Raw genomic sequence first — 15,100 nt, forward strand, 5'->3', positions numbered from 1 at the left:
TTGTTCTGAACTAAGAAAAAGTGGTTCTACACTAAGAGCCAGTCGTTCTCCACTGAGAGGCAGTTTTTCTTCACTGCGAGGAAGTTGTTCTACACTGAGAGCCAGTTGTTCTACTCAAAGAGCAAGTTGTTCTTCACTGAGATAGTTCTTCATTGAGATTAGTTATACACAGAGCGCCAGTTGTTCTACATGGAAAACCAGTTGTTCTACACTGAGAGGAAGTTGTTCTTCACTGAGAGCCATTAGTTCTACACTGAGAGCCAGTTGTTCTACCCTATGAGCTAGTTGTTCTACACTAAGAGGAAGTTGTTCTTCCCTGACATCCATTCGTTCTACATAGAGAGCCAGCTGTTCTACATTGAAAGCCAGCTGTTCTACACTGACGATCAGCTATTCTACACGGAAAACCAGCTGTTCTACATTAAGAGCAAGTTGTTCTACACTGAGAATTAGTTGTTTTATACGGGCAGCCGGTTGCTCTACATTGAGAGCAAAGTGTTCTTCACTAAGAGAAAGTTGTTCTACATTGAGAGTTAGCTGTTCTGCACGGAGAGTCATTTGTTCTACACTGAAAGTCAGTTATTCTACATTGAGAGCCATTTATTCTACATTGAGATATAGGTTCAACACTAAGCAAGTTGTTCTACACAGAGAGCAAGTTGTTCTAAATTGAGAGCCAGCTGTTATGAATTGAAACCCAGATTTTTTAACTCAGAGCCAGCTGTTCTCTACAGAGAGTCATTAGATCATCACAGAGAGCCAGTTGTGCTACATCGAGAGTCAGTTGTTCTACACTGAAATTGTTCGACTTCGTTCATAGTCATGATGATTACGTGAAGGAACAAAATGCGATGTTGCATAAGACAATAAATTGTTACCGTCCGAAACGTACTTGAATCAAAAGCATTTGGCCTATTGAAACGCTCTCGAGACTGTGTCCTGAATAGAACCAGTACTTTGTGTCTTTTGGAGAGGTTAAAAGAACACCCCTATAGTGGGGATCGAAACCACGTCCTCCCGGTTTCAAGACGGACACCGAATCCACTACGCTACGGGGATCCCATACGTGTCTGTTGGTGACGCTAACACATATCTCTTTCATGCACCGCTACAGGTCCAGCCATGGTGCAGATGCCCAAGTATTGCGGACATAATGACACTGTCACCTACAGGTTTGTCACATTCCCTGAATTAGGCGAGTACTCGTATGTAACTATATTTATCCTGCTTCTGTTGCAAACATTGACCGAATAAAGCAGGGTCGAATAAATTTTCCTATCTCCGGTCAACAAGAAGTAGAGTATTCCTACGCACGCTTTGACACATACAAGCGATAGTGTTAGGCCTTATTGTTGCGAGAAAAAGACTCGCGCCACGTTTTCGGGTCCTGCAGCAAACAGCAAATCACAGACGGGACTATTAATATATACATATTTAACACTGGTTAAACAATCAAAATGGCGTCTCATTTCAAAAACAGCTTTGTCTGATCGTTCCAACACGCAAAGCGGCGTGAATAATTAATATATAAAACACATTCTGCAATTAAAGCAGGCCGCAAGCGATACTCATTTTGACTTCAAAATCATCAGTCGAAACTCTAATTTAAGGTTAAAGGACGCGCCATTGTAGCTCTGGTCAACTGGATTTCAGGCATTGTTATCCACCGTTGTGGTGATGCATCAAAACACATCAACCATCACGTGCATCTATAAAGCCTATAGATCTTGCATACCGACCTCATTTAAATACGGAAAAGATTTTGATTATTTCGATCTACAACCGCTCACTTAAGAAAACGGATACATTACAAAGTACAGTGTTTATAATTAAGAAGTGACAGATCCAACTGAGACTAAACATATTTGATATGCAAGGCCCACTGTTCCACTTTATTTCAATTATCAACCGATGATTGCTGAATCAATTATTTGAATATCAAGTTGAACAGAAACTCTTCTACCTTTAGTTTGGTTGCAAGATAGAATGCTTACTACACAGTCGTTATTATATAGATATATGTCGTTGCGGTAGAAATAAGTGTAAACCTTGAGGGCGAACAATGTTGAAATGAGATACGTCAACACCGTGCCCGGTTCCGCCACCTTTGACACCATCTAACGCAACACGTCTGGATTTGTTAAAGGTAGCGGCGTTATAAGCAGCAACCAATTCAATTTCAAGAACTTCTCAAGCAGATGTCGGATAAAAGCAACGGCCTCGTAGTAGGGGGATACCTACTTATGCTACATTTTAGTTTGACCAGAGGCAAGATGCGCGCATAAACACATTTACTGATGTCGAATGGCTATTGCGTAGAACACAACAGTAACCATTTGACAAGAGCCGATGATATAAACAGTTCAATGCTGTCCAATTTTTAACCGGCACATTACTTTTCCGCCACGGGAAATATTCGTCACTAGTCACCAGACATAAATAAGCCTAGGTTTAAATGTATTATTGAACTTTTGTCTAAAATAAACTCGTGTCATTAAGGTATTGATTTGCATATTATGATACATATCAATGTACAGGATATTGACGGGAAAAGAATAGGTATGTTAACCTCGCCAATCAAATATTTAACATTACGTAAACATTGGTTAAACGCACTTGGGTTTATAATTCGCTAACAGTAACAAATAAACAGGTTGTTGAGCTTTTTTTAAATGGCCGAAGGATTACGCGAATAATGACAGAATCAGCTATCTGGATAAGCCTATTTATTTTCCGAATATGTGTTCACGGTAGGTTCATAAGATTTTTCAAGTTTTTAAATGATGTTTAATGATAACTGTCCATCTATTAATGAAAACACGTTATTGCGTGTTTCTCGGCTGTGTTATCATATCAACAGAAGATGATACACAATGGACCAGTTTTTTAGGAGCGCCTTAAATATTGCGTATCAGTATGTTCTTTGTTCACAATATAATGTGTTCATCAATAGGATATTTACTACCAATTAAACATAAATTCAAATTGAAAAAGATATACTAATGTGGTTCAAATAAATGTTGTTTTATTGTTTACGCTGACAATCGCTATGTATATTTTTTCAGAACACTAAAACGCTTTTATTACAGGAATAGCGATTTTCGCGTGTTGATCAGCTGCTTGTACACTTATATATAATTCAAATTAAACATTCAATTCGGGGCACAAGATGCCATCTATAAATTCAAGTACACGATATGTCATTTGTGTTTTTTCCTCTTAGTTACAATTAACTTATGTTTTTTTTTTGTGATCACTTGGCTAAAATAACAAGCTTGACGGCTGAAGCGAGTTTTTGTTTTGGTACTGTCTCCGGGACTTATTTCCGTGTTGTTCGAAATAAGTTTGTTTATAAATTTAAGTCTTCAAAATTAAACCAAGTGTTTCTTTTTGTTCCATAAAAGAACTCTAAATAAACCGAACCCAAACGATTAACCCGGTCAGGTAACGCTTTGCAATAATGCAGAGTAGACATTAGCCCAATAATTGGTCAGGCTGTGCGAATGTCTTCAGAGTGCCGTGCGGGTGACATGCGTGTGCCGTGCGTCGGTTAGGAATATATATCAGGTTTTCTCATTTAATATGTCAAACTTTAAGTTGAAACTGTATAAAATGCATGTTGCAACCGATGTATATAACGAACGCATCAGAATGTTTGCACAGCCTCATGGCGACGTTTTGTGGCTTCATGAGAGCTGAATTAATAAATAATAAATGAATAAAAAATACTACGACGACCACAACAGCATGATACGCAGACCCTGAGTCACCATTGTGTAGGCCGTGTGTCATCCAACAGTTTTCGGTCTCCATCAATACAAATTACATCGTCTTAAAGCCGTATCAAATGTGACTAACACAGTATATTACCTAAGGAATTCTAAGAAGGCCACATCAATGCTGTGGTCCGAATATGGTTAAGACCGAACTTTCGCCATTGCAAATGTTACAGAGGCGGTGTTCGCATGTTCTGTGTCAACTGTTAACAGTGATTTTAGAACGTTACGTATAATTTGTTGTTTAAGAAAGAGTGAGTTCATCAATAAATGGCGCATGTTAAGTCAACATCGGGTGTTCGAGATACTTTATTTACATCGTAAACGCGTTAGTCTATAGCCGTATTTGTGATTATATGTTAAGTTCATAGGTTACTTAAACTCGTCAAGTTTTATACCCATATTTTGCTTTGGTTGTTCCTGTCCGCTTTAAGGAAAATAGATTATGCTCAATGAAGGAAAAGTTTATTGTTGTCAGTGCATCATTACATATTCAAATATCCGATGATACTACACTTATATTTTATTTATGCTACAATTGCATTATAGATTGTTTTGTTGAAATATCCAAAAAGTTGTGTCAAACACTTAAAATGGCCGTAAAATAAATGTTAATTTGCTGGCATTAATCATCGATTTTCATTGTCAAACTTTGGTTTGCTTAAGATGAGAATTGTGTTGTTAGAACGCATTTTTTAAATGGGTTTGACCCACTTTAAACCTTCACCAGACTGTTTTACATCTATTTACCAACTTTCCGACATACGTATAAAGACATTTGTGTGAGGTGAAAAATAACAAAAATGCCTTAGTATGTACAATGCAGCTAGGGACATAGATAGACTCGCTACCCGATTTAATGATAGAAAGCGAAACGTCAAACAATCGATTAATTTGATAACGGCAAAATCAAAAGCACGTCTATATACATTTCGGGTTTAAAAGTATTGCATAAATTATTTACTCTCTGTGTTGTGTTCATGGTTCGTGGTTTTTATCTTTGATTGTAAGTTTATTTTATATTTAATTTCTTGAACGCAGATGTCGCCATGTATCAGTTATTTTGTTTAATAATAATTGTCGATAACCATAAATCCAACGGTTACATCGTGCATTTAAACATCATGTTTCCATCTTTTGCATAACATTGTTTTATGAATGGCGCTAGCTATTTCATTTATTTACTTAAACATGTCCGTGTTTACATCGTTGCTCTTAAGTTTCAAATTTATGTTATTGCAGCGGTGAAAGCTTTCGATAAATATACCTCAACCTCGTTATTTTCTTTGTCCGCATAGATATTGAAATATCGGACTGAAAAGGTTTATCGATATTCTTTCATTAGTTTTTTCATCGCATACAATATAAACTACCTATTATGCAGGTGATGTATACTTCCTAATAAAAGCCTATTTATTCTGAAGTTTGCTTTTGATACGAACATGATCGACCACTTAATTGGACACAATCATGCAACAGGTACAACTATACAATAACTACAGTGTGCATACTTTTAAACTTCAACGCAGTACAAAGCGAGCCAAGTGTTAACTAAAATGCAAAATATATACGAGTTAGTTTTGAAAGTAAGCATAATGAAGTATGCGCGCTGTTATGATTTATATTAACTGTCGTCGCTTAGTCTGCTGTCTGTAAATAAATGGGGCAAACAAAATATTATGAGAGGCAGTATGCATCAAGTTCATGTGTTGTAAAGTACACATGATATTAAAGCTTATCACGGTATTTTCCCTTGTGTTTGTTTATTAAGAAATGTTAACGAATTAAATCAAGACTGATAAGTCCGATGTTTTATAAAATGTCTTATTCGAGTTAGTTTGTTCAGAACATCAGTCTTAATTATTAATTACATATTGTATAATGAATGTGTGTGGTACATTTATTCTTTCATTTGTCTCATACTAAATGGGTTTGGTACATTTATTATATCATTTGTCTTAATAAGACATTTAATTTATTCGAAATTATCACATTTAATTTTTTGCATAACACTCATCTTGACATATTTAACCGAGGGTGTATATTTTACAAAATGACAATTTTCATGTGAAGGTAACTCACTGATTTCAAAACAAATGTCTGAATACCAATCATGCAGTGTGTACATTGTATCGGACATCATTATCTTGTGTTTTACAAGAAACATGACATTTTGCACACCCAACGGGGGCTTTATACTGTATGTTGGCCCTAGGTAGTATTATTGTAGATGAGAAAAGCTATTAAACAAGAAGAAGAAAGCACGAAACGCGTGATCGTTTTTTCCCTTCAACATGCAAAGGTTACTCATTCTAGACGACGCAATTATTATCAATGATAATTATGTGGATCCTTAAACGATAGCATAGCAAGCTTTTTGAGTCTATCAATTAACAAATCGATCTGCTAACATGTGTTAAGTAGATGTTCATTTGTTTCATGAAACGCCCGGCGATTATCCTATAGCATCCAATCAGGAGGAATGCCGATTTGTCACTATGGTAATTATTCCATGGTGTTGTGATAAACGGCCAAAAGTGCTAATTTAACACCGTTTGAGCTAAGCTTCATGAATAAAAAGTGCTTGATCATCCCCGACCGGCCCTGGTATAGCCCCGAAATTTCTTCGTGGTGAACATTTCCAATCTGACGACGGTTGCAAATAATCGTACACTTTTTGTTAAAAGACACACTTTGTATTGTTGCTCCAGGCGATGACAATGAGGATATGTACGACAATCGATCGATCTTAAAAGACGTTTAACGTGCAAGTAACGTCATATTGAATGAGTGACATATATCGATTTATTTTTAATGGCTATATTTTCTGCATACGTGTTTCTCCTACCACATGGTAAGTATTGAACTACACCAGGTGTGATGTATTACTTACCATTTTAATATGCTGTTTATTTCACAACTGACTCATATGTACATCATATGTATGTACAATTTAAATATCACAAGTACTTTAATCTAGAAGTAAGCCGTCCATATGATTTAATTTTCTATTAATGAAGTACATTCCAGTATTGCTAATTGTTTGCTAGCTTACCTCTTTACTTCAGAAGGCAACTTGCAATGTTGGCATCCATTTATATAATAGAATTTCAGACATTTTACTTTCCTGAAAGTCATCTTGAAAATTCAACCTGTATCAAATCAAAGTAAATCCATTTAAAACGTACTTGTTTTGGTAGCTTTGTCTTGTTATTGTGGCATTTGAATAATGACATTATATATCGAGCATAATGTACAATTCATTATATATATATATAAGTTCGGACGCATATTTCAAGAACTTTTCTACCTTTCCTACGTTAGATGTTAATTACATGACACAAACATTTGTGAGGACGTCCTTTAAAAACAATTAAAGAAACACACATATTTACAAACTAGAGCCTCTTTTATAAAGAATACAGTTTTTTCTAAAAATATGCGTCAAACACGTAGATTGCTTCCCTGCATCATATGTATGTACCAAATTGACTTCAATGAGCGAAGTATACACACCTTCTGTTTGTAGCATATAAATAACAATACTTTGATCGACTCGTTACACATTTGTCTTCAGAACAGAACAGAATTTCTTGACACATAAACTTTACAGTTTTTAGTGTTAAACAAAAATAATTATTCAAAATGCATGAATATAGTAAGTGGATGTAGAAGAAAAGTTATAAAATAGTAATGGATGAACTTTACAGATAATTGAACAAATCTCGTTTCAAATGTATGTTGCTACAAACAGAAACTTGTTAGTACATGAATATGTTTATAATCATTAAGGTAAAATGTTAATTGTAATTTGAAGGAGCATAAACTAATACAGTGCAAATCCAAAAGAGAAAGCCCTCTTATTCAAGCGAATAAACATCAATGTCATCTAAAAAGAGGTGAATAATGTCTTATTTATGATATATAATGATGACATTATCATGAATGCTAATATAGACCTGAGACAAACACAGTTTTTTTACATATTATGTAACATATTATGTAAATTTGAAGTTATATAAAATATGTATTTGTTTAATGTAAGTCCTTCATGACGTTCAACAGCAATAAACTTTAAAACAACAAAGAAACAAGGGTTGTTAATTAGGTGGGAGGTCTAATTGTATGCATGCCATACATTTTGATAAGGCTGCATTAACTTTTGAAGATATGTTTTCCTTAAAACACAGCAAATCTCTTCATAATAAAGTAACCGAAGCTAATATCACGGAAATGCAAATGTTACATTAAGGTAAATTGTGCTGTTTACTGCCAGAAAGACCAATAATAATAATAATGTTAACACAATACGTACGATATGCATTTGAATTGGAACGAAATTATGGAAACGTATGTGAGAATATTGTATAGTCATATTCTACATTCACGCCATACTTAAAAAATCGTACATGTGTATCAAATTACTGTTTCAACTTAAAATTTCTAACATGAACAGTCCTAAATTTTATTTGAATGGACATTAATATCATAAAATATTTGTAATCATCAAATTTTCTAACTATATTCATGACACACTTTAAAACGTCGTACATATATGTCAAAATATTGTTTCAACTAAAACATACTAATATGAACAGTCCTAAATTTTATATCAGAGTACAGTAATATCATAAAATATGTATCAAATTTTCTGAAGGTTATGTCTTGTTAATTTTAAATGATTCGAATCTGGATCATAACACTTACTCCATAATGGAAATTGTAAAGCAAATCGAAGATCGAATAAATGATATTATTTTACATATAGTTTTAACCCAAACGCACATGCAGTGCAGTTTGACAATTTGGAAACATACCATTTGATTGACGGTTTATTTTAGAACTCCATGATATATAAACAAAGTCTTTCAACAGCCGTCACAAAACAACTAAGTTCCATAAATGTGCACCACGTTATTCACATTTTTTAAACCTTGCAATAAAGTATGTGTATTGTATATGTTTATAGAAGCAAGATGAAATCGCTTGAGTAGTGTAATGATTATGATCTACCTAACATAATGACTCATTAATGCAATCTTGCTCTTTTGCGTGAACAGTGATTGAGTCACTTTCTGTAAAGCAAACAGTCATATATTTTCAGGCAAGTTAAATTGCCATTTTTACCGAACTCAGTTGAACAAATTATGAAAGGCTTCATTTAAATACACACAACATGTGGTAGTATTAGTATGATATGAAACGCTTATTTAACTTTACGCAAGTTATGAAAACACATTTTTCAAGGTCAGGGGAATAAATGATACAATGTGCGGCAACTTATCACACTCAGCACCTCCTTCCCAACTGACCTCTGCAGACAAAAATGTGGTCACTAACACAGACATAATATTCATAAAAAAATATATGAAGTCTTCCTATCAAACACCTCCTGGGTATATATCAATTAAAACTTAAAGATCATCAGAAAATCAAATATGAACGATTAAATGTAAATAGTATTATCTATCAGAAGAGAAATTTTTGTTCTGTTCAACTTCTTGAATAAGAGGACACATACGATAAACATACACGGTCTGAAACTGGAAACAACGATTTTAAAAGGTCAATGCAAATATGGATGGTTTAACGGGGTTTGACGGATAGGTAAACCGCACACGTACCCTAATATGAACACATACCAATGGTGTCAATTAAATAAAGCTATTACCACATAAAATAACAACATAACTGCCAAACCGTGACGCGTGAATCGAATACCACGGATATTAATATAGTGAAATATTATCGTAAGCATCTGAAATCTATTAACACGAACATTGGGATAGGTTTTTACAGAAATAAGTTTACCATTATATATGTTTCATATATATAAGATATGTGACCATCAAGTAGGGGATGTAGTTACATATATTACTGAATTCATCTAAGTCGTAAAATTGTACATCTGTTGTATTCACTTAACCAAAATAGCTTTAATGTTCCAAACGCATAAAATACTGAAATGCGACATCTGAGAATAAACGTTCGGTAATACGTCTTCATCCACATCACAAATCGGACATTTGGAGTATTTAATGTATTTGAATTCAAACTACGACGTATCAATTTTAAAATCTAGAAATCCATAGTATAAAATATATCTCAATCGTGCATACATTAATTCATTTACAATTATAAGGCATAAATACCTCTCCAGTAGTAAGTACTCCAAAGTAATGTATTTGTATTGAGAAGCCTGTCGATTGTTTGATCACAAGTCTTCTTTATGCAGACTCGTTAAGCAACGAAAGCTTCGAAGTTTAGTTTTAATTGAATGTTTTATTTAAACGAGTCAGTATATACTGTATAGGAACTTTACCTGATTGGCATTGATTCAAGTTGACATAATACGTTTTAACATAAGGAATTACGATTAGTAATTATATAAAAAACTATTTTTTGAACACCTTTGCTAATCATGTGTATTTTAAACATTTGGTAATAAAAACGTCATATATTGTCAAATTGCAAAACATGCCACTATTCAACTCACGCCAGACTTGCTTTTGCATTTCTGTTTAAGCAACAACATCTGATCCATGTCTTGACGCTGAGCACGTTGTCCTCACAAATCTTGGATCCAGGAATGATCAATGCTTGGTTGAAGACATGCCTATCAACCAACGCCTTTGTGACCACCACCTGGAGACACAATGGTACAAAGCCGAAGGTGCCGTGCTACGGACATCCGCCCCTGTGATTGAAAATTGCGGTGTTTTAGCATCAGCTTGGCTGAATGGTACGGTGGCAAATTGTCACGCAGTAAATATTATTGCATTATTAAAAATTAATCATTTACTTTTTCAACGAATATGTAATCAAACAAATGCATATGTAATTAACGACACTCATTGTATTATATTGGTATATGCGACTAAATGTGTTAATCCCAATTGCATATTTAGGAGGTATCCATATGTTTTTCATCTGTTATGTCATGCTATTTTAATGACAGAAGCAAAATGACAATTAGTCAATTTATAAAGGTGTTCTGTACTCAGCAATTGTATCTTAAACACAATAACTTATAGTTATATAACATACACAACATACACAATTTTTAAGGGTTGTACATGCTATCTGACAGAACAGAGTGTACTTTCATTACCGTTACTAATATGTAACATTTACAAGGCACATGTGAAAATGTCACACAAAATATAATCAAGTATTTTCCAGTGCCATCAAAATCAAAACTTGCATTTAAATTGACAAACATAATGTTACTCAATAGTGACTAAAAAGCCTTAACGTTTAAGTAAAGGTGAAATTCAATCAATAACGTTTTTAACTTTTGCAATACATCAAACGTGATGTTAAATACATGTACAAATCGTCCAATGTAACTAATACAGCACTATCTAACAGTTATCAAACATTCCGAAACAATAGATGAGATGCTTAGAATTATAAGAACACAGGCGAAAAAAAGTTATATGAGTAATTTTTCATCATATTTCAACTGTTGACTTGGACAAGCACGGATACTGTTCATATACAGTGGAGAAATGTCCTCATACAGTAAACAATGTGTAGCGGCATCGTTTGCCAGCTGGGCATATGCCCGGTCGAACATATAGAACTCCACAAATTTTGCACAACTTAAAATGGCCTCCGAAATTTCATCAATAATAATCACATTATTAAGGTCCAGAAATGAGCAATCACTTCAAAATAAAAGTTGTTTAAAGAATGCCTTAATAGTGGAAGTAATACTTAAGGACAATGACGGAACGTTTATGGCTTAAACAATATTAAACTAATTATTAAATGAATTATCTTAATGAATGGAATTAATCATTGTCAGGATGTTCAGTGTCCTCAAGTGACACAATAGCGGGTCAGCAAAATTATTACTTCAGACTATGATGAACTCTGTTGGGCTCCGATTTTGGACACTCACATCACTGTAATCATAACAAATGAAAACAATACACAATAATTTAACTGGGTTATGTGTTTTACAATGCAGTTTTACACCGATTGTTTTAATCAGGGTCAATACACATAGAGATACATGTAAATAGTTTAATTATGTTACATTTTATATCAATAGATTCACTGCCCATTGAGTCAGATGGCGTTGATAACAGGACGATTTGTATACGCGAAGAATCAAATAACTGTGTGATGGAGTACAGCATTGAAATAAAGAACTGCGGTTCATTTTTTGTATATAAACTACTTCCATTCCCTGAGGAATTCAACTGCCCAGCTGCTTACTGCTTTGGTAAGAACGAAGGAACACGTGCAATGCATACATAAAACGGATATGTATTGGTTACCTTAGATAATCGATGCAATTTCACAGCGATCACATATATTTGTATGAGTGTAGCATATGATTTATTTCATGTGATACCTATTTAATGAAACAGAAAAAAAATATACCGCACATTTGGCACACATGACAAGCATTATCATTATTTGGTTAAATTCGAGTAGCACAACTGGAGTTTCGTGCAGTTATTATAACAACATTTCGTCTAAATAATAACGTCATTTCAACAGTTTTCCCTTTAACTTAATCAATAACTATCGCTGTCGTTTGAAACAGTAAAAGTAATAACTGATTTATTATAATGAAGCTCGGGAAAGCATTAACTATTAAAATTTACATCGCGTGTCGTTTAACGCGTAATGGTTTGCTACACCAAGATACAAACAACTATTGAAAGAACCTCGCAATAACGAAATATCGATTTAAAAGACGGAGATTTGAATGATTTGTATTAAATTTTGGGATCCCTATTATCGACGATGGTGTAACAGAAATTATCCAACGAGAAAATGTAAGCGAGAGTTTTCTTGTGGGCATGATTTTTTTGGTTTGATCATTATCAAGATCCAGGATGAGACAAGTTAATTCATATTCAAAAGTTGGACAAAATTATTGCCTCGTTGTGACGCATGTAGAGATCTGCAGAATAGTTGTTGAGTTTCAGACAGTGTGTACACAGCCGTTTCTTTGCACGGGCCAAGCTAGGATTGTAAGCGTAGTCAATTAAAATAAACTAATTTAATATATGTTTGATGTGGATAATATTCAGTGTATAAATCCAAGTTATGTAATGGTCCATCTTACAACCTGTATAACGGCTTCTCCATATATATTTACTGTTCTTCAATGGTTATGTTTTCATGTTAGTAAAATGAAATTTCAATAACATTGAATAAGAGCTAACATTCTGTTAATTGGACATTGCGATGCTTTTCAGTTTATTGATTATCACATGTGTATGTTTTTATTAAATGTGTGATGTTACAAAAGCTATCAACGGAATTAAATTCTCAACGCTTTAAACTAACCATTCCAATATGATGACCCTAGTTAACCTTTTTTTTAATGTTTGTGTATTTATTGTTATGTATTGTATAAACACTTGGCCTGTTAGTTAAAGGTTAACACGAATTTTTGCTCTATGAGAATTGATGTGGAGTTTCATTTTTCCTGGTATGACATTTCCAAAAACAATTAAGATTGAGCTGTACTCCCCTTCTGCTTCGACACAAAATAAGTAACACAAACTTGATCCTTATACACCGAGTAAATAGAGAAAATGAAAAGAAAATACGTACGTAAATATTCTTAATTATGCATTATTCAAATGATCAATTATACCCTGAACATCATATTTATTACATGCTTTCTTTTATAGATTCGACATTTCCATGTCTGACTTCCACAACGACTAGTCGAAAAACAGAGAATGCTAATGGTAACTACTAACAGGCTATATTTATATCACACTTATTTGTCAATTTCAAAAAATATAAATAATTTTATATCTTCAAAGAAGCAAAATTTATAATACCAAAATGAGTTTGGAGACCCGAAATTATATTGGTCCCCATATCAGTTTGAGGGTGGTCTAATATGGGATTTCAGTGTCAATTTTATTTTGCGGTAATCGACATACTACTTGAATATCATATTTCAATAAGTTTCAGCTTATTTAAATAGCCAAATATGTGGCACATATAAGGTTTGTCGTGGATTATGATCGTATTGTGCAATAGTTTTGAACTTTGTCGGTCTCTTACTTTATTCCCCATGTCCTTCCTTATTTGCCAAGTGAATATTACATACTATAAAAAACCTCGCGTCAATAATCTATTACAACCACGTTTCACAAACAGACACACATAGAAAAAAAGATATGGCGTAAGACACAAACAATGGAACAAAATTTATTTACATAATTGAAACAAAACATTGTATTACTTGTTGTTTTTAATATGCTCATGCATGTGTATTACAGAAACACGATGCTTATATAGGCAGACAGACAGAAATACAGTCAGACCATTTATTCAGACTTAAACAAGAGTGACATGTTAATAATTAAATATTCAAATTATTTTAAGTCACGGGATTACGTACAACAAAAACACATTCTATAATATAAAAAGTCATTAAATAATATACATACAAATAAGCACAAACGATGACAAACGCACGTAAGTTCTATCAAGGGGATGATGGAATTTATAACGCATTTTTATTTAAGATATAGGTTTTTCTTATCAATTAAGCTTCTTGAATATATATTTACATACATGATCAATTACATATTCGTCACACAAAACAGATAAGTGTTCTTATGTTTATGGATAAATATGGATCATTATAATATATATATGGCTAACATATGGAGTTGTACTTAAATCAGGTTAAATATTTAAAATGGTATTCGTTAAAGTCATTTATCATAAATAATAACGTTTAATACCGAGTACATATATTAAACTAATACAAATAGCTTCACTATTCGTATGAAAGCTTCATTACACAATCTTCAATATACTGTATGTCTTATTTGTGTATGCCTTTTATAATAGAATCGACAACAACACGTCTGACAACAACAACAACAACGACAAATCAACCGTTACAGGATCATAAAGGTATAAACGTTCAAGGTATATTTGTATGAGCCTCAATTAGTCAATTCAAAAAATAAATAAAATTGTGCAATTTCAAACATACACATGATATTTGATCAAATGAGTAATACAACCGATAATTATATTGGCCTCATATATGTTTATATGAGTCTGAAACTGTTGCCAATGTTGATTTTTTTTTACAAATAGTCGGCATATTTCTTTCAACTCATATTTCAAGATGTTCCAACCTCATTTGATTGCCTAGTCTTGAAATCAGTAACTATTATTCTACTTCCTTGTGTGCAAAGTCAATGTTAGCTAGATAACACAAATATCATCATATTGCTTGTATATTACCACCGGGCTATAGAGTTATACCTCTCTGTAGCAATGTATTACTACATCGTCTCACAAACAGACACAATGGGAAC

General features: G+C 33.5%; 1 protein-coding gene across 1 annotated transcript in view; it reads left to right on the plus strand.

The window, feature by feature from the left end:
• Window positions 1–2,638: 2,638 nt before the first annotated feature.
• The window catches only part of LOC127835591 (uncharacterized), a 28,618-nt gene continuing 16,156 nt past the window's right edge, over window positions 2,639–15,100 (plus strand). The window contains exons 1-5 of the mRNA XM_052362026.1: window positions 2,639–2,750; window positions 10,303–10,518; window positions 11,836–12,009; window positions 13,439–13,498; window positions 14,622–14,687. Coding sequence (XP_052217986.1) covers window positions 2,696–2,750; window positions 10,303–10,518; window positions 11,836–12,009; window positions 13,439–13,498; window positions 14,622–14,687 — 571 coding nt within the window. The 5' untranslated portion in view covers window positions 2,639–2,695. The remainder of the gene's footprint in view (window positions 2,751–10,302; window positions 10,519–11,835; window positions 12,010–13,438; window positions 13,499–14,621; window positions 14,688–15,100) is intronic.

This window comes from Dreissena polymorpha, chromosome 6 (assembly GCF_020536995.1).
Source record: "Dreissena polymorpha isolate Duluth1 chromosome 6, UMN_Dpol_1.0, whole genome shotgun sequence".
Lineage (NCBI taxonomy): Eukaryota > Metazoa > Mollusca > Bivalvia > Myida > Dreissenidae > Dreissena > Dreissena polymorpha.